We start from the raw sequence: 18,059 nt of genomic DNA, 5'->3' as shown, positions 1-18,059 counted from the left end.
TCTGTAGACCAGGCTGGCCTCAAACTCAGAGATTCTCCTGCCTCTGCTTTCTGAGTGCTGGGATTAGAGGCGTGCGCCACATCTGGCACAAATCTTGCCTTTTTTTGAGCTAGAAATGCTCTCTTCCTCATCTTTTTGTACCTGTCCTGAAATAACATTCACAGCTATCAAATAGACCTTTATATTCCAGGTAGACAGATATACCCCAAAAACCAACCAAGCAACCAAACAAACAGATTTAGCCTTTTCTAGAGCAGTCCCTGGGCCGGGTTCACCAATAACTGCTTTTCAACAGCTACTCTCCTTGTGGCTTGTAGAGAAAGCAGGCGCCACCCTAAACCAACTGAGTTATTTCAGTCCCATCCACTAGAGAGCCCACAGTAACTTCTACAACATCCAGGAAGTAAAGAAATAGACATGCCACGGTGACCTTTGTGTGTGCAAAGAATAGTTTAGAAACAAAACCAAACCAGAAAAGAGGCCACGCCTCTGTGGGCAGTGCCGCCAGTGAGTCACACACACTCAAACCCAGGGAGAGAGGGCCCCAGGCTCCAACATGTCTAGGGATGGCAGGCAGGGAGTAATGTCTTGTGTGTAGGCCCTCAATGCAAAGAATAGGGTACCACTGGGGTCGGAAAGCTGGAAGGGTTACGGTCAAGATGGAGCTGTGGCCTCAGCCCCCTCCTCAGAGTCCCACACTTCCGACTGCAGATAATCAGCAAAGAGGGCCTTGGCCCTGCGCAAGACACGCCCTAGATGGTGTTTCCGCACCAGGCGGTCAAAATGCATGGCTAGCTCATTGTAATCCAGCCCATTGCGCATGATGTGGTCACGGTGTTCCAGGAGGATAGCCAGGCAGAGGAAGAGCATGAATGGGTTCCCTCGGCCAAACTCCTGGGGTGGGGGAAGGCTCATTGGAGGGGGCGGTGGTAGGGACTTCCCTGGCTCTCGGGGAGACCCCGTATCTTGCATCAAGGGGGATCCTACAGCTACGTCACCAGAAGGAGAAGCCTCCTGGGTGGAGGGAGGAGATGAGGAAGATGGGGAATCGGGCCGAGACGAGGAGGAGAGGAGTGGATCTGGGGAGTTGAGCAAGGGCTCAGAGAGGGATTTAGAGCTGATGAGGGTAGCTGGGTGGGCTAGTTGGACCAAAAAGTCCTTCCTGGGGCCCAGGTTATCCCTGAGGTGCTGGAGACCATCCAGGCTGGCTTGTCTCAGGAGACGTCCCCCACCACTGGGTCCCTGGCTGGATGTAGCCAAGTGGACAACAGCATCTTCAAAGGCACCGCCTCCTCCACCAGCTGGCCTTAGCATGTGCCTCTGACGTACTGGCCGTCCCCTGTGGCCACCAAAGCCAGTGTCTGCCACCTGGCTGGGAGGTCCAACAAGCTCCACTTCATGTTCAGGAGGGTCAGGGGGCAGTGAACTCCAGGTGACCTCTAGCATTCGGAGAGCATCATCAAAGGCAAACTCGCGCTTAAGCTCCAGCAGCAGCCAGCGGTAACAGAAAAAGAGGTCATCGGCGCCTGCTTCTTGCAGATACTGGTAGAAGTCTGGGTCGGCATGTCTCAACAGCAGCTTGAGGTGGGCAAACTTGGTGGCCATGGCACGACCATCAGGATGGAAGTTGGCAGCCAGGCGCTTCATGATGCCACAAAAGCACACAAAGGCATGGCCCTCATGGTCCATGACAGCAAGGATGGGCGACGCCAGGTCACTCATGCCCTGACAGTATGATACCTGTGGATGGGTAACGGCATAGGTGGTGAGCAGGTCATGTAGGGCCCGCAGGTGTGGGCCATCCTCGGGCCCCGCGTAGTAGGGATGGGCTCGGTCTGTACGAAGCACATCCTTGAGGACTGTGCTGCGGATGAATTCCAGGTCCTCAGGGTTCACTCGCTGGGCCCACTCGCTCTTGAGCTGCTCATACTCTCGGCTCTTCCGTTTCATGTAGTCCATCCGCTCACGGCCTGTCAGCCCATCTGGGTACACGTTCAGGAGGTACCGCCACACCACCTGGCCAGAGACAATAAATAGGAAATGAGGCTGCGCTTCATACCCATGTCGATTAGTCACCCCCCACCCTGTCTCTTGGGGCCTCTGTCCTCCTTGTGATAGTCGGCCTTCCTGCCACTGAACTACCTAAAATAGAATCTTCTTCCTTGGAATCTCTCTACCCTACCTATGACAGTGTGTTCCGCTGAATGTATCTCACGGGCTACCAGTGACCACAGAGTGATGGGTACAGTGAGTGACTGAGGGGCTCACTTTTCTAAGCGAAGGCTCCACACCGCCATGATAGATCCGCAACCGCAACTCCTCAGGACGGGAGAGCTGGCCTTCATGATTCAGGTATGTGTGAAACTCAGCATCACTCAGAGGTGGTTTGAAAGGCTTGATATCTTCTCCATATGACCAACTCAGCACCTGTTGGACCTTAGACAATGTACGGCCCACCTGGGAAGGAAGGAGGAAAAGGAGCTACAGGTCAAAAAGAAAATAAAATAAAACAAAAACAAAAACAAAACAGAACAACAACAACAACAAAGCAGCAGCAGCAGCAGCAGCAGCTGCAGCTCCCTGTGCAGGATAGGGCAGAGGCCATCAGCAAGCTCTGGAATGGGAGTTCTAGATAGGCCCTTCCCTCCAAGCACGGCTGGAGCCCCCCAGTCTCCTGAAATCACCTGAGAGAGGATGGATTGTGTAAAAGGCAAGGCAGCTGTCGTCAGTGAGGAACGCTTCTCAGCCAGTAGCACATCGGATCCAATGACATCTTTGGGGCTAATTATATCCCAGTCTTCCAGCAGTGGGCCTGAGCACACAGAGTGAAGCACTGTAAGAACAGGGATGTGAACCCCGGTCACAGGGCTGGGTTCCTTTTCTAAAGCCCAGCTGCCCGCAGGGCAGAAACGAGGTCATTCCCGCTTCCCTGTATCATCCCAATAATGTAAAAAAAAAAAAAAAAAAAAAAAAAAAAAAAAATCAGCCATGAATAGTTCTTACGTGGGAGATGTTTCACAAAAATGGCAGGGAAGCCTTTACTATTTTAATGATTTAAATAATATTTATTGCAAAGCACTGAAGCAAGAGATTAACCTTAAGAAATAATATCCATTGAGCCTGGTAGTACAGGCCTGTGATCTCAGTTACTCTGGAGGCTGAGGTAGGAAGAGGGAGAGTTCAAGACCAGTGCCTGGGCTATATGAGACTCTATCTCATTTTAAAAAAACACTTAGCCGGGCGGTGGTGGCGCACGCCTTTAATCCCAGCACTTGGGAGGCAGAGGCAGGCGGATCTCTGTGAGTTCGAGGCCAGCCTGGTCTACCAAGTGAGTTCCAGGAAAGGCGCAAAGCTACACAAAGAAACCCTGTCTCGAAAAACCAAAAAAAAAAAAAAAAAAGAACTCAAGAAACTAGACATCAAAATACCAAATAATCCAATTTTTAAAATGGGCTACAGAGCTAAACAGAGAATTCTCAACAGAAGAATCTCAAATGTCCCAGAAACACTTAAGATGTTCAACATCCTTAGCCATCAGGGAAATGCAAATCAAAATGACCCTGAGATTCTATCTTACTATTGTCAGAATGGCTAAGATCAAAAACACTGAAGACACCTTATGCTGGAGAGGATTTGGAGCAAGGGGAACACTCCTCCATTGCTGGTGGGAGTCAAACTTGTACAGCCATTTTGGAAATCAGTGTTATGGTTTCTCAGAAAGCTGGGAATCATCTACCTCAAGACCCAGCTACACCACTCTCGGGCATATACCCAATGGATGCTCAATCATACCACAAGGACACATGCTCAACTATGTTCATAGCAGCATTATTCATAATAGCCAGAACCTGGAAACAACCTAGATGTCCCTCAACCAAGAAATGGATAAAGAAAGTGTAGTAATTTACACCATGGAGTATTATTCAGCTGTTAAAAATAATGATATCAATAAATTTGCAGGCAAATGGATGGAACTAGGAAAAATCATCCTGAGTGAGGTAACCCAGACCCAGAAAGACAAACATGGTATGTACTCACTCATAAGTGAATATTGGCTGTAAAATAAAGGATAACTATGCTACAATCCATAGACCCAGAGAGATTAGGTAACAAGAAGGGTTCATGGGGGACACCCCGATCTCCCTGGGAAGAGGAGATAGAAGAGATTTCATGAGTGGACTTAGGGCAGGTGGGGATGGGAACAGGAGTGATCAGGTGAGGGCAGATGGAGGGGGAGAGTACTGAAAGAGACTACTGGGAAGGAGGGGGCATTTCAGGGTCAGGTAAAAACCTGGTGCAAGGGAATCTCCCATGAACCTACAAGGATGAGCTAAGAGTCCTAGCAATAGCGGATACAGCCTGAACTGGGCATCTCCTGTGATCAGATTAGTGCCTGGTCCAATTGCCATCAGAGAGACTTCATCCAGCAACGGATGGAAACAGATGCAGAACCACAGCCAAACATTAGAGTTCAGGGAATCCTGCAGAAGAGGGGCATAAAGGATTGTAGGAGCCAGAGGGGTCAAGGACATCACAAGAAAACCCACAGAAACAACCTGGGCTCACAGAGACCGAACCGACAACCAGGGAGCCTGCATGGGACCAACCTAAGCTCTTTCTATATGTGACAGTTGTGTAGCTTTGTCTTCTTGTGGGACTCCTAACAGGGGCTGTCTCTGACTCTTACAGGCTTTTGGGACCCTACTCCTCATACTGGATTGCCTTGTCCATCCTTAATACACAGGAGGTATTTAGTCTTACTGCAACTTGGTATGCCATGTTTTGTTGATACTCATGGGAGGCCTGCGCTTTTCTGAACAGAAACAGAGGAGTAGTAGATGGGGGTGTGTGTGGAGGGGTGAGGGTGGGAACAGAAGGGGGTCAGAGGGGAGGGACTGAGAGGAAGGGAGGGGGGAAAACTGCAGCCGGGATGTAAAGCAAATAAATAAATAAATTCATATAAAAATGAAGCTGGGTGTAGTGGCTCATGCTTGTGATCCCAGTACTTGGCATGATGAAGTTAGGAAGACCATCACAAGTTTGAGGCCAGCAGGGGCTACATAACGAATCCAAAGCTGGCATAGGATATATAGTGAGAACCTGCCTCAAAAATTGAGAGGATAGGTAGTGGTGGTGGTGAAAATTAAAGAAACTTGGGGGTTTGGGATTTAGTTCAGTGGTAGAGTGCTTGGGTTCGGTCCTCAGCTCTGAAAAAAAAAGAAATAAATAAAATTAAAGAAATTTTAAGGTATACCTGACAAACATAAATGACAGCCACAGCAACAACATGAATGTCACAAAGAGAACCACTCAGCCCAGTGTTGTGGCACATACCTATAATCCTGGTACTGGGTAGGTAGAGAAAGGAGGACCAGAGATTCGGAGGCAGCTTAGGCTCTATGAGACCAAAAGAGGGGGCAGGGAAGGGGAGAGAGAAAGGAGGCAGGGAGGGGGAGGGGAACATAAGAGCTATTGAAGGCCAAAAGCAGTTAACAGGAAAAGAGAAGTATTCTATTATATACTGATACACAATAGGAAAATTGAAAACATGTTTAGAAATAGCATAGGATTTCTGCAAGCACAAACCTGTCTAGTGGCAAAACCTGACATGGACCAACATGAGGCTATAAATAGCTTTTACATAACCAACTCTGAGTGAACGTGCACACATTTCCTACAGACACATCCAAGCATTTCATTATGGGCTTCTGGCCCAGATCCTGTTTGCGATATTACGTAATATATATGATACATACTACATTCTTCATCATAAAGTTGTTAAACTTGCCAAACCTTAAACTAATATATACATCCAGTGAAATACCAACCAGAATTCTAATGTTTTCCCCCCGAAACTGGGTGAAATTATTTTAAGGTTTACAAAAACAAATTCATGTTTAAGACTAGCTAAGAAAAAGAACAGCAGGAACATGGCAAAGGCTTTTTTTTTTATTAAAACCAACCAAAATCATTGCTATTAAAAATAATACTGTTAGCCCTGTGTGGTAGTGCATGCCTTAAATTCCAGCTCTTGGGAGGAAGAAGCTGGCGAACCTCCGAGTTTGAGGCCAGCTATGGCTACACAGTGAGACCCCATCTCAAATACATATATTTGGCTAAAGAGATGGCTCAGTGGGTTAAGTCCACTTGCTTCTTCTTCCAGAGGTCCTGGGTTCTATTCCCAGTGACCACATGGTGGCTCACAATCATCTGTAACTCCAGTTCTAGGGGATCAGATGTCCTTTTCTGGCCTCCAAGAACACCAGGCATGTACATGGTACACAGATATACATACACAAGCAAAACCCCCATCCTATACACACACACACAAAAAAAAAATTAAAAACACACATGCGGGCGGTGGTGGCGCACGCCTTTAATCTCAGCACTCGGGAGGCAGAGGCAGGCGGATCTCTGTGAGTTTGAGGCCAGCCTGGTCTACAGAGTGAGTTCCAGGACAGTCAGGACTGTTACACAAAGAAGCCCTGTAATTATAATGCAGACAAAATTGCTATCACAAATGTCCAAACTGGTTCGGGGTCTTAGCTTGATAATCTACCATGATGTAGAGGTGACCAAAATGGGCTTCTCAGAGAGACTCGGCCTCCCACGTGCTCACAACATGCTTGGTACTTTTAGGGCCATGAAAATGATCAGGGCGCTGGAGAGATGGCTCAGCTGTTCTGAGCACTAGCGATGCTCCCAGAGGATCTGAGTTCAATTCCCAGCACCCACATGGCAGCTCAAAGCCAGCTATAACTCCAGTCCCAAAGGATCCAATTTCTGCTGTCCTCCCTGGGCACTGGACATGCACATGGTGCACATATATACACGCAGGCAAAAACTCATACACAGAAAATAAATAAGAAAGAAAAGAAAACAATCTCAAGAATGACATTAACATTTATACTACAAGGTCCATATACTGGACAGAATTAATAGTATAACACGTAGAGCATAAACCAGTTGGATATAAATGTGAATATACTGTCATGTTCCTACATATGAATAAATTTGTACATTTGTTTGTAAATGAAGAGCCCAGAAATATGAACATTGTACGCTTATAACCTAGACATATATTTCTGAGTGTTGTAGGACTGGGAATCTCTTTGACCCTTTGCCCTGCTTTCTCCCAGGTAAGGAGAAAGAAATTTAAAGGAATCTACCCTAGGTAAACATCTTGAATTAACACCCTGTAATCAGAGGTTGTAAACACCAGCCCTTGGAATGCACTCCCCAAGGGGTCGTAAATCTAAAGAACTGCACTCTCCTGGGAATTGTTCTTTCCCTAGGTCGTAAACCCCAACTCGAGGCGCCATACTCCCAGAGGCTCAAAATCCTGTACCCCCTGCACTGGTCCTTCTCTATAAAAGGATGTTCAAGGCCCCTTCTCGGGGTCACAGAACCAAATATTTTTCTGTGACCCTGGCTAGCTAGAAACTTTTGTTCCCCACGTTTTTTTTTTTTTTTGTGTGTGTGTGTGTGTGTGTGTGTGTGTGTGTGTGTGTGTGTGTGTCCCTCCCTCCACCCCTGACAGGGTTTCTCTGTGTATCCCAGGCTGTCCTGGAACTCACTTTGTAGACCAGGCTGGCCTTGAACTCACAGAGACCCACCTGCTTTGGCCTCCCAAGTGCTGGGATTAAAGGCACATGTCACCACTGCCCAGCTGACTTTAGCATTTTTAAAAAACATTTTCATTTATGTGATACTGAGAATGAGAATCAAACCCAGGATCTCAAGCATGCTAGGCTACTCTACCACTAAGCTATATCAATGGCCTTCATGCTCACTTTTTATTATTATTTAGTCCTAGGCATTGAATTCAGGGGCTAGCGAATGCTAGGCAAATGCTCAACCATTAAGCTACATCCTAAACCCAACACCCCCACCCCCACCCCCACTTTTTACTTGCTCAGGCAGGCCTTGAACTCATCTATGGCCCAGGAAGGTCTGATGTAGCAAACCTTAAGCCTTCTGAGCCTCATTTTTATTTTTAATAAGGTGAATGTGTTTACTAAACAGTTTCTTGTCGGTCCTCCAAGTCAGTTCCTCAGGGGCTTGAAGAGAGCTCCTACAGCCTAAAGGAAATCATTCAGGCTCCTCCATTAACATACGACTGTGGTGCCTATTCCGCTAGGCCCCCCCAGTCCCTACTCCCAAGCCCACACCCCAGCTCCCAGGCTCCCTTAGTCACATTTAACCCGGAGAACCCTCCACCCTACCACAGTTGCTTCTCTCTGCTTTTCCCAGACAGCCTTGGCAGTCTGGAAGAAAAACTTTCCCTTTTCACCCACAGAGTAGTTATTTGGGTTTCTTTGCTGCATCCCATTCATTTCTCTTTTAAAATTTAATTTTTTAAAAATGGTTTTCCGAGACAGGGTTTCTCTGTGTAGTTTTGGCACCTTTCCTGGATCTCGCTCTGTAGACCAGGCTGGCCTCGAACTCACAGAGATCTGCCTGGCTCTGCCTCCCAAGTGTTGGGATTAAAGGCGTGTGCCAACACCGCCCCGGCGGATTTTTTTTTTTTTTGAAACAAAGTCTCATTATGTAGCCACAGCTGGTGTAAAACTAGTATGTAGACACTGGGCAGCAATGGTGACCCACGCCTTTAATCCCAGCCTGGTCTACAGAGCGAGTTCCAGGAAAGGCATCAAAGCTACACAGAGAAACCTTGTCTCAAAAAACAACAACAAAATAAACTGGTATGTAGACCAAGGCTGGCTTCCAGCTCACAGAGATCCTCCTGCCTCCGCCTCCCCCGAGCTTGAATGAGAGGCGTGTGCTACTGCACCTAGTCCTCTCCTCGGCACTTTAATGGCATGACAAGTTCATTCCGTTAAATAAGGACTGGGGCTGGGAAGATGGCTCAGTTAACTGGTGGAGGGCTGGACAAGTTTGGATCTCTGCCACTGGCATAAGCCAGGGCTAGGCTAGGGAGGTGGCTCAGTACAGTCGGATGACCTGAGTTTTAGCCTCAAAAAGCCAGATGCTGTGGTACACATCTGTAATCCCAGCACTCCTAGGACTAGATGGATGGTAGAAAAAAGGAGAACTGCCTGGAAGGTCCTGGGCCAGCTGGCCTGGGGTATGCAGCACAGCAAGAGGAAAGGGACCCTGCCTCAATGAAGTGGAAGGAGAGACCTTCTCTTAAAAAACTGTCCTGTGACGTTCCCGTGTGTGTCCTGGTACACACACACACACACACACACACACACACACACACACACACACACACACACACACACACACACACAAACAGAGCTAGGTAATCACAACACTGGACAAACAAAACCAGAAGTATCCACAGGGCTTGCTGGCTTGCCTCGTAGCCTATCAGTGAGCACCAGGTTTATTAAGAGACCCTGTCTGAAAAAGTAAGGTGGGGAAGTGATTGAGGAAAACAAGCAACATTGACCTCTGGCCTCCAAACACATGCACACGAGCATGCACGTATCTACACAAATACACACATGAACATATACAAGAAGAGTACATTTATAAGATCTTCATGAAAAATGTTTAGGGCTGGGAAGATGCCTCAGTGGAACAGTGCTTGTCTACCATGTACAAGGCCCTGGGTTCCATTCCCAGCACTGAAAAAAAAAACAACACCCAGAAAATAACATTTTTACGAAAGAAAACACAAAATCTATCATAACCTGAATGTGGTGGTGGTCTATACCTGTAACCTTAGCACTTGGAAGCTGAGGCAGGAAGATCTTAGTTTAAGGCCAGCCTGAGCTACACAGTGAGAACCTGTCTCAAAGAAACAAAAAGAAATACACACACACACACACACACACACACACACACACACACAAAGTCCAACATACAGCCAGTGAGATGGGTCAAGAGGCAAAGGTGCTTGTCACCAAGTCTGGGGACCTGCTTCAATCCCCAGAACCCACATAGTAGAAAGACAGAGTCCCACAAGTTGTCCTCTATGTACCATGAATGCCATGGCGTGCATGTGTGTGCTCGTTCACGGAAGATGGCTCAGCAGGTTGGTTACCTAAATTCAATCCCCAAGACTCACAATGATAGAAGGAGAGAACTGACTTCTGGAAGTTGTCCTGACTTCCACATGTACTCTGTGGTGTGTTTGTGAGCACACATACATACATATAAACACACACAAAAAATAAATAAAATACAATGCAAATTTAAGGCAACTCATTTTTGATTCCTCTCGTGGCTTCAGGGAGCCGTTTCTTTCTCAATAAACTTTGCTTGCTAGTCCTTTTAAAAATGTTTGTAAATAAAGAGATCAGAGAAAGAAACTCAAGAATCCAGAAACAGACCATGCACACACACAGGAACCTGGAAACAATGAGGACAGAAAAGAAGTGATTCAGCAATAACTGGAGAGTTCATTCCTGAACAGTTATTTTATTCTTTTTTTATGTTTTGCTTACATGCAGAAGAGGGGATATGATTCCCTGAAACTGGAGTTATAGTTAGCCTCCATATGGGTGCTGGGAATCGAACCTGAGTCCTCTGCAAGAGTAGCAAGAACTATTAACCCCTTCACTATCTCTCCAGCTCAAGAGTTAATTTTTTTTTTTTTTTTTGGATTTTCGAGACAGGATTTCTCTATGCTGTTTTGGTGCCTGTCCTGGAACTCACTTTGTAAACCAGGCTGGCCTTGAACTCAGAGATCGCCTGGCTCTGTCTCCTGAGTACTGGGATTAAAGGCACGCGCCACCACCGCCTGGCAAGAGTTAATTTTTTTTTTTTTTTTTTTGGTTTTTCGAGACAGGGTTTCTCTGTGTAGCTTTGCGCCTTTCCTGGAGCTCGCTTGGTAGCCCAGGCTGGCCTCGAACTCACAGAGATCCGCCTGGCTCTGCCTCCTGAGTGCTGAGATTAAAGGCGTGCGCCACCAACGCCCGGCTAAGAGTTAATTTTTTAAAAATTATTTTGAGTGGCTTATCTGCACTTATGTCTGTGCACCACATGCATTCAGTACCCTTGGAGACCAGAAGATAAATGTCAGGATCCCCTGGGACTGGAGTTACAGCCTTCTGAACTGCCAAGTGAGTCCTGAGAACTGAACCCAGGTTCTATGGAAGAATAGCCAGTACTCTTAACTGCTGAGCCATCTCTTCAGCCCATGGAAAACTTTTTTTTTCCCTTCGAGACAGTTTCTCTGTGTAGCCCTTATTGTCCTGGAACTTGCTCTGTAGACCAGGCTGGCTTAGAACCAGGAGATCCACCTGCCTCTACCACTCAAGTGCTGGGATTAAAGGCGTGCACCACCACCACCACCCAGCTTGAAAAAATAATTTTTTGTTTGGCTTTTTGAGACAGGGTTGTGAGAGCCAAAGTTACATTTTAAGTTTTAATCACTATCCCTAAGAGATCCATGAAACAAAAATGCCTCTGATCTGCAAGCCCCTTGCCCAAGGACAGACAGCTCCCGAAATGCTGGAGGCTATTGTTTATGGGAGATAACAGGCCCCGTGTTTTTCACTCCCCTAAACAAGTCTGTTTGCCTTATCTGCACTGGCTGTGCCTGATCACATGTGGGCGGGAGGTTCACAGGCAGAAAATACATCAGGATGTACACTTGGACCTGATAGGAAATGCAACGAATTAGAGGTTTTTCTTCTTAAGCCACTGCAAACTGTGATTCTGGGCCATTTTCCCAGGAACCTAGGTATGGACCTGGCCAGAGCCCATCCACCTGGCCAGTATTTAATTAAAGCTTGCTTCATATTTGGTTTTAAACTGTGACAGTGGGCTTATTCTTAATCATTGGGATTAACAGGGTTTCTCTGTGTAACATCCCTGGCTGTCCTGGAATTCACTCTGTAGACCAGGCTGGCCTCGAACTCACAGAGATCTGCCTGCCTCTGCCTCCTGAGTGCTGGGATTAAAGGTGTGCATCATCTCAGCTCTGTAGATTATCTTGACAATTAACTATATTCATTAAATGGCCCAGGTATTCCATTTAGCTATTTACGATGACCATGATGTCAATAAAATGCCTCAGTCATCCAAATGTGTACAATAGCTCTCTAAGGCTGAGAACTATATGACTCCATGACATTTTAGTACAAAACAAAACAAAAAACTTGCCGAGTTGGCAAGATGGGTCAGTGGGTAAAGATACTTGCTGCTAAGCCTGATGACCTGAGTGTGATCCCCAGGATTCACATGATAGTGGAGAACTGACTGACGACAAGTTGTTCTCTAATCTCCACATATGTATCACGGCATACATGTGCAAGTGCACATGCATACACACATACACACACACACACACACACACACACACACACACACACACACACCAAAGCACGCCTTTAATTCTAGCACTCGGGAGGCAGAGCCAGGCAGATCTCTGTGAGTTCCAGGCCAGCCTGGTCTACAGAGTGAGATCCAGGACAGGCTCCAAAGCTACATAGAGAAACCCTGTCTCGAAAACCCCCCCCCAAAAAAATACTTGCTGAGTGTGGAACACTGCTGGGTGTGGTGGCACACACTTGTATTCCCAGGTATTCATAAGGCTGAGGGGGAAAGACTGTTATGTTTTAGGTCAGCCTAGGAAACTTAGTGAGACCTATCTTAAAATAAAAAGGGGCAAAGTGCAGTTCAGTGTATAACACTCGCCTAGCAAACATACGGCCTGGCAGCCGATTCTTCGTAACAAAACAAAACAAACCAACAATATAGGTGGGTCCTGCCTATCGCAGCACTTAGGAAACATAGACAGGAGGATCACTGTAAGTTTGATGCCAACCAGGGCTAGCTTCCACAACTGCTTCAAAAAAATGCCAAAACCAAAGCCAAATTCAAACTCATAATGTTCAGAACAGAATTCACTGGGTGGCGCTGGAGAGAGCGCAGAAGAAACTGGGCTGCTTTTCTAGAGCACCAGGGTTTGGTTCCCAGCACGCACCTGTAATTTCAGTTCAGGGTACCTTATGCTCTCTTGCGTCCTCCTCAGGTACCAAGCATGCATGTAGTACACAGACACACATGCAGGCAAAGCATCCTACATGTAAAAACACAGAAACAAAAAGAGACAAAAACCAACCCACTACCACCACCAAAACACTACCAGAATGCACTGGAGCTGATGTGTAGCTCCAGGACACAGAGTTTGCCTCATGTGAGCGAGCGAGCGAGCGAGCGAGCGAGTGGAGCCTGGCTTTCAGGTCTAGCATTGTAAAAGACTGAACACCCTGTGTCTGCAGCCGTCATCCAGAACGCTTTTCTGTCACATTTGCTTTCTCTTGCTCCTTCTGCATGTGAACATGTTTTCATAAAATTATTTGGAAACACCGTGAATTTTACCCCTTCATACTTAAATGTGTTTTCCCCCAGAGCATGGATATGTTCCTTCAACAGCCCTGAAAACATTACTATACTGCTATGTTTTCAAATTAATTGCCAATGTGATAATATAGGTTGAATATTCCTAATTTGAAAATTCAAAACCCCAAACTTGAATTATTTTGTAGTTTTGTTTTGAGACAGGGTTGCTTTTATAGCTAAGGCTAGCCTTGAACTTGAGTTTAAAATATCTAACTACCATTATGATAAAAAAAACTTTTGGGGGCATTACTGATGATTGAACCCACATCTTCAGATACAGTTTTTAAACAATCGAGTGCCTGTGGCTTACCAGGAGTGTCCTGTAAGGGGCTGCATTATCATCTATGGGGAAAGCTGGATCTCAAAGCAGTAGCCCTCGGGCACCGGGTACTCACTGTCCTCTGAGGGCCGAATGTCTACACGCAACTGCAGGTAAGGTTTGGACGCAGTGGCGAAAGCCGTGCTGAGGTCCCAGTCAGAAAGGAGGGAGAGGAAAACTTCCTGTCCTAGCCGGTCTCGCGCCAGGTAGCTGATGCCAAAGTTCTTCTTCCTGGACAAAGGATATGAGGGAGCTCTTGGGATCCCCAGTTCCCCAGCTGCTTCAGGAACAGTTTACAAAACAAGGAAGGAAATGTGAAAGGTACCGAAAACAACTCCCTTCTATTTGCTGGGGACTATGCTAAGGATTATGGGTAGCCTGAGGTTAGGTCATGAATATCCACTTGGTTACACAAACACAGAAACAGATACACACCTGCTGATATCTGGAGGGCACACTGAAAACTGGTAAAATGTTGGTCCCTCTGGGGATGGTAACAGTGTAGTTGAGGGACAGAAGTGGGAAGAAAGCAGCCTTCTTACTACATTAAAAAAAAGAGCAGTCTGTACGTTTGTTATTTTTCACAACAGAATGTTAATGCACAAATGTACAATAGCAACTAAGACTTTCTTCTTCACTTGTGCAACTATAGAAAGAAGTCTTTTGTGTGATGATCACTGTAAACCAAGGATCATCCTAAAAATCCATCAACTTCATACTTTTGTCTTGTTCCCCCCCCCCCAAACAGGGTTTCTCTGTGTAACAGCCCTGTCTGTCCTGGAACTTGATTTGTAGATCAGGCTAGCTTCAAACTCACAGAGATCTGCCTGACTCTGCCTCCTGAGTGCTTAATTTCATACTATTTAAATTTATTACCACAGGGCTGGAGAGATGTCACAGTGGTTAAGCATTGGCTGCTCTTCCAGAGGACCTAGGTTCAATTCCCAGCACTCACATGGCAGCTCACAACTGTCTGTAACTCCAGTTCCAGGGGATCTAACACCTTTACCCCAATGCACATAAAATATATACATTAAATAAATTTAAAAAATTTGTTACCACAGTCATATATTCCTCCAGAAAAATGTACCACCACAAGATAACCATAACATCTGCCCCCAAGAGATATCAACTCTCAGCTATCAGACTGACAAATTTTGCACTGTCTTATAGAAAGCACTGTTTGTGAGGACGGAACAATTGTATTATTTTCTTTCTTCCTTTTGAGACAGTTTCATTATGTAGCCTAGGGTAGTCATGCACCTCCTGTCTCAGTCTCCAGAGTACTGAGATCACAGTTATGCATCACCATGCTTGGTGAAACAAACCTTTTATTTTATTTTGTTTTTTGAAAGAGGGTTTGTGTATCCCTAGCTGTCTTGGAACTCACCATGTAGAGTAGGCTGGCCTTGAACTGTCAGAGATCTGCCTGTCTTTGCCTCCAGAGTGCTAGGACTAAGGGTGTGGACCACCACATCCAGCAAAACATTTTCTATGCTGCTGTTGAGGCTGTATTGGTAAAACTTGTCTGGAGAGCCATTTTGGAAACATTTGGTGAAAGTTTGAAAAACATACACCCTGTAGCCCAAAGTACTTCTGCTAGTTTATCTTATGACATTACCCAAATACTCCAAGCAAGATACATATATTCATTTGTATTATTTGAATTATTTGAAGAAAAACAAATGAACAACAAAACCAAAGCACAAATGCCAGGCAGATGCTGTTGAGATGAATGGCCTGCTTTATCCTCCCACTCACCCATTCAAGTCAAAGGCTCGGATGAGGATGTGCTGTAACACGTCCAGTGAGGTGATCTGAGGATCCACAGCGAAAGAGCGGAACTCAGGTGACAAGAAGTTCTCACATTTCTAGAGAAAGAAGACAAGGGATAGGCCACGAGGGGCCACATCACCATTCCCATTCGGAAGAGTGGGTGAGGTACAGAGCAGTCGAAGGCAGGGTCAAAGAGGTGGCAAGGACCAAGATTTAGATGGGATGCTCTGGGCTTTTGTTCTCTGTGAGGGGAAGGCACAGGCAGCTTCTGGGCAAAGAAAGAATGGATGTCCTTAGAATTTTACAGAGTCTGTATGTCTGCTCTGCAAAACAGCCAAGCAGGAACGAAGGCTACTGCAATAGTCCAGATGGCCAGTCTCTCTAGATTCCCTTAAATATGGTTGCCAGAATCACCATGTCCAGTCTGACCACAATAAAATCGGTCCCCCATACTGCAATCAATCAAGCAAATCTACCTGTAACACTCCAACGCTTAAATCTTTTCAACAGCAAACCGAGGGTCCCAAGCTAGCCCTCTCTCCACTCAGATTTATTTTGAACTGTATGTTCTAGTAGTACCAAACTGTTGGGAGTTACCTTGACTACATCCTTCCTGCAATCGTTTGTGTCTGCTGATCACCCTTGGTCTGAACATCCTTCCCACTTCATCCGGCTCACTCACTAAATCTTTGCCTTAGAGTGCTACTACACTGAAGTGATCTGTTGACCTCTTCATCACTGCCAATGCCACCACTCCAGGCTGAGCTTGCTCGAATTATTGCAACAAGTTCCTTCCTCAGACTATGCATCACAGGATGCCCACCTGCCCTTCTCTCTCCGATTGTCCTACCGCTTTTACCCTCAGTCTTCCTTCTCCAACATTATGGGAACCTACAGAAACATACCAAGCTCATCTCCACCTCCCAGCCTTGAACTCTTGCTGTTCCTTCTACCTAGAACTCTTCTCCCACCTTAAATGCACATAGCTGACGCTTTATTCGGGTCTCTGTGACTTCAATTCTCATTGGGGGATTTTCCCATACGACTTTGGGTAATGATCCTAACCTTTCCTATTATTTTCTCATGATGCTCACTGGTGTCCAAAACATATCATTTAACTGTTTTTGTCCCCCCTCCCACAAGCACGTGGGCTCAGGGGTGGGGACATTCACTCTCCCAAATGTTGACTGACTTTAGGACTCCCCCTTCTGACAGCAACAGCACCTCCCTCATTCCTCTGGACTCCAGAGGCCCCTCCTCTAACCCTACAACCTATCTCTCTACCCCCCAGGCTCCATCCCTCCACTCCATCAGTCCCCTTCCCCTCTATTTCGTTATACACCCAAGTATATGTCCCCAAGACCCATGTCTTCATTCTCCCATCATTCTGCTCTCAAACCTCGGCCCCATCTCCAAGTAACGCTCCAAATTTCAGGTCCTGCCCTCTATCCTATGACAGCCACCATCTTTTCGTCCACTGGGTGCCCGGGCAGGCTGGCCCACCAGCCGCCAGCCTCACCTTGACTCGGACCCGTACCACCTCTCGCTCCTCCTCCTCAGCCGCCGCTGCCGCCTGGGCACCCCCGACGGGTGGGGGCGCTGCAGAGCCTGCCATGTCCGAAGCCGGGGAGGTTGTTGCCATCCCGCCGCTACTGTCCGCGCTGTCCTGGTGACAGCGGACAGTTGCCCCCTACCCTAACGAACACTCTACACAGTGCAGGCGCCCGCGGCCCCACCTTGCGCAGGCGCACAGGATACCCTGCGACCCTGCCCCTCCCACCTGGCCTGGAGGTCGCCTCTGAGCATGCGCCTAGAGTGCTGGTGCCAGGAACCCCGCCCCCCAAAGACATGGATTTTGCTTTTTATTGCCTATGTGCGAGTGCCCGCTTTGGTCCCGCCTGTCCTGGTCCCGTGGCGCGGTTGTTTTGGCAGTCTACTTCCGGATTCATGAACCGGCGTGTTAAACTGACGACGGGTTCAAGAAGGAAAAGAGGGCGGAGAGGAAGCCACAGCGTGGTGACATCAACGTTCCAGGACCCGGTCGGAATTGCCACGTGCCTCGGGTGACAGATGATGTCATCGGTTTCAAATACTTCCCTTCAAATGAATCCCCTGAAGGGGCAAAAAAAATTCTTCAAAGATTTTTGTATTTAGTTTTTCTGTTTGTTTTTACAGAATCCCGCTAATTTTACCTGCTTAATTCGAACTTCAGGGTGTTTTGTTTTAACCTCAGATTTCCAAGGGCTTACAGATGTGAACCGTCTTCCCCGTGCCCACCTTCCAAAATCTCTCTCTTTTTCTCTTTTTTTTTGGGGGGGGGCGTTGTTTTTCGATACAGGGTTTCTCTGTGTAGTCCTAGGTGTCCTGGAACTAGTTCTGTAGACCAGGCTGGCCTCGAACTCACAGAGATCCGCCTGCTTCTGCCTCCTGAGTGCTGGGATTAAAGGCATGTGTCACCACCACCTGACCCAGAATCTCTTAATAAATAAATTACACTTAAATTCAAGGAACTGGCATGTCTTTAATACAAGCAAATGGGAGACAGAGGCAGGCAACTCCGAGGTCAAGGCCAGCCAGGGCTACACAGAGAAATCCTGTCTTGAAAACAAAACAATAACTCAAGGAATTGTACATAAAGAGT

The 18,059-nt window shown here is 46.8% G+C and overlaps 1 protein-coding gene across 2 annotated transcripts; it reads right to left on the bottom strand.

Moving 5' to 3' along the window:
* Nucleotides 1–431: 431 nt before the first annotated feature.
* On the bottom strand, nucleotides 432–17,299 carry Tbc1d25 (TBC1 domain family member 25). 2 transcript variants are annotated; one of them, XM_076562665.1, is made up of 7 exons: nucleotides 16,938–17,193; nucleotides 15,404–15,513; nucleotides 14,078–14,183; nucleotides 13,719–13,873; nucleotides 2,685–2,812; nucleotides 2,269–2,457; nucleotides 432–2,016 (listed from the first exon to the last, which is right to left on the bottom strand). In XM_076562665.1, the coding sequence occupies exons 2-7, from the start codon at nucleotides 15,405–15,407 to the stop codon at nucleotides 655–657; spliced, it is 1,944 nt and encodes a 647-aa protein (XP_076418780.1). In that variant the 5' UTR covers nucleotides 15,408–15,513; nucleotides 16,938–17,193; the 3' UTR covers nucleotides 432–654. The 2 variants fall into 2 exon arrangements, with proteins under 2 accessions (XP_076418780.1, XP_006995132.1); XM_006995070.3 differs by lacking the exon at nucleotides 14,078–14,183 and having other exon boundaries at nucleotides 16,938–17,299.
* Nucleotides 17,300–18,059: the final 760 nt, after the last annotated feature.

Source organism: Peromyscus maniculatus, chromosome X, assembly GCF_049852395.1.
Source record: "Peromyscus maniculatus bairdii isolate BWxNUB_F1_BW_parent chromosome X, HU_Pman_BW_mat_3.1, whole genome shotgun sequence".
NCBI lineage: Eukaryota > Metazoa > Chordata > Mammalia > Rodentia > Cricetidae > Peromyscus > Peromyscus maniculatus.
The sequence above is the reverse complement of the archived record's forward strand: the minus strand, read 5'-3'. Positions and strand labels throughout refer to the sequence as shown.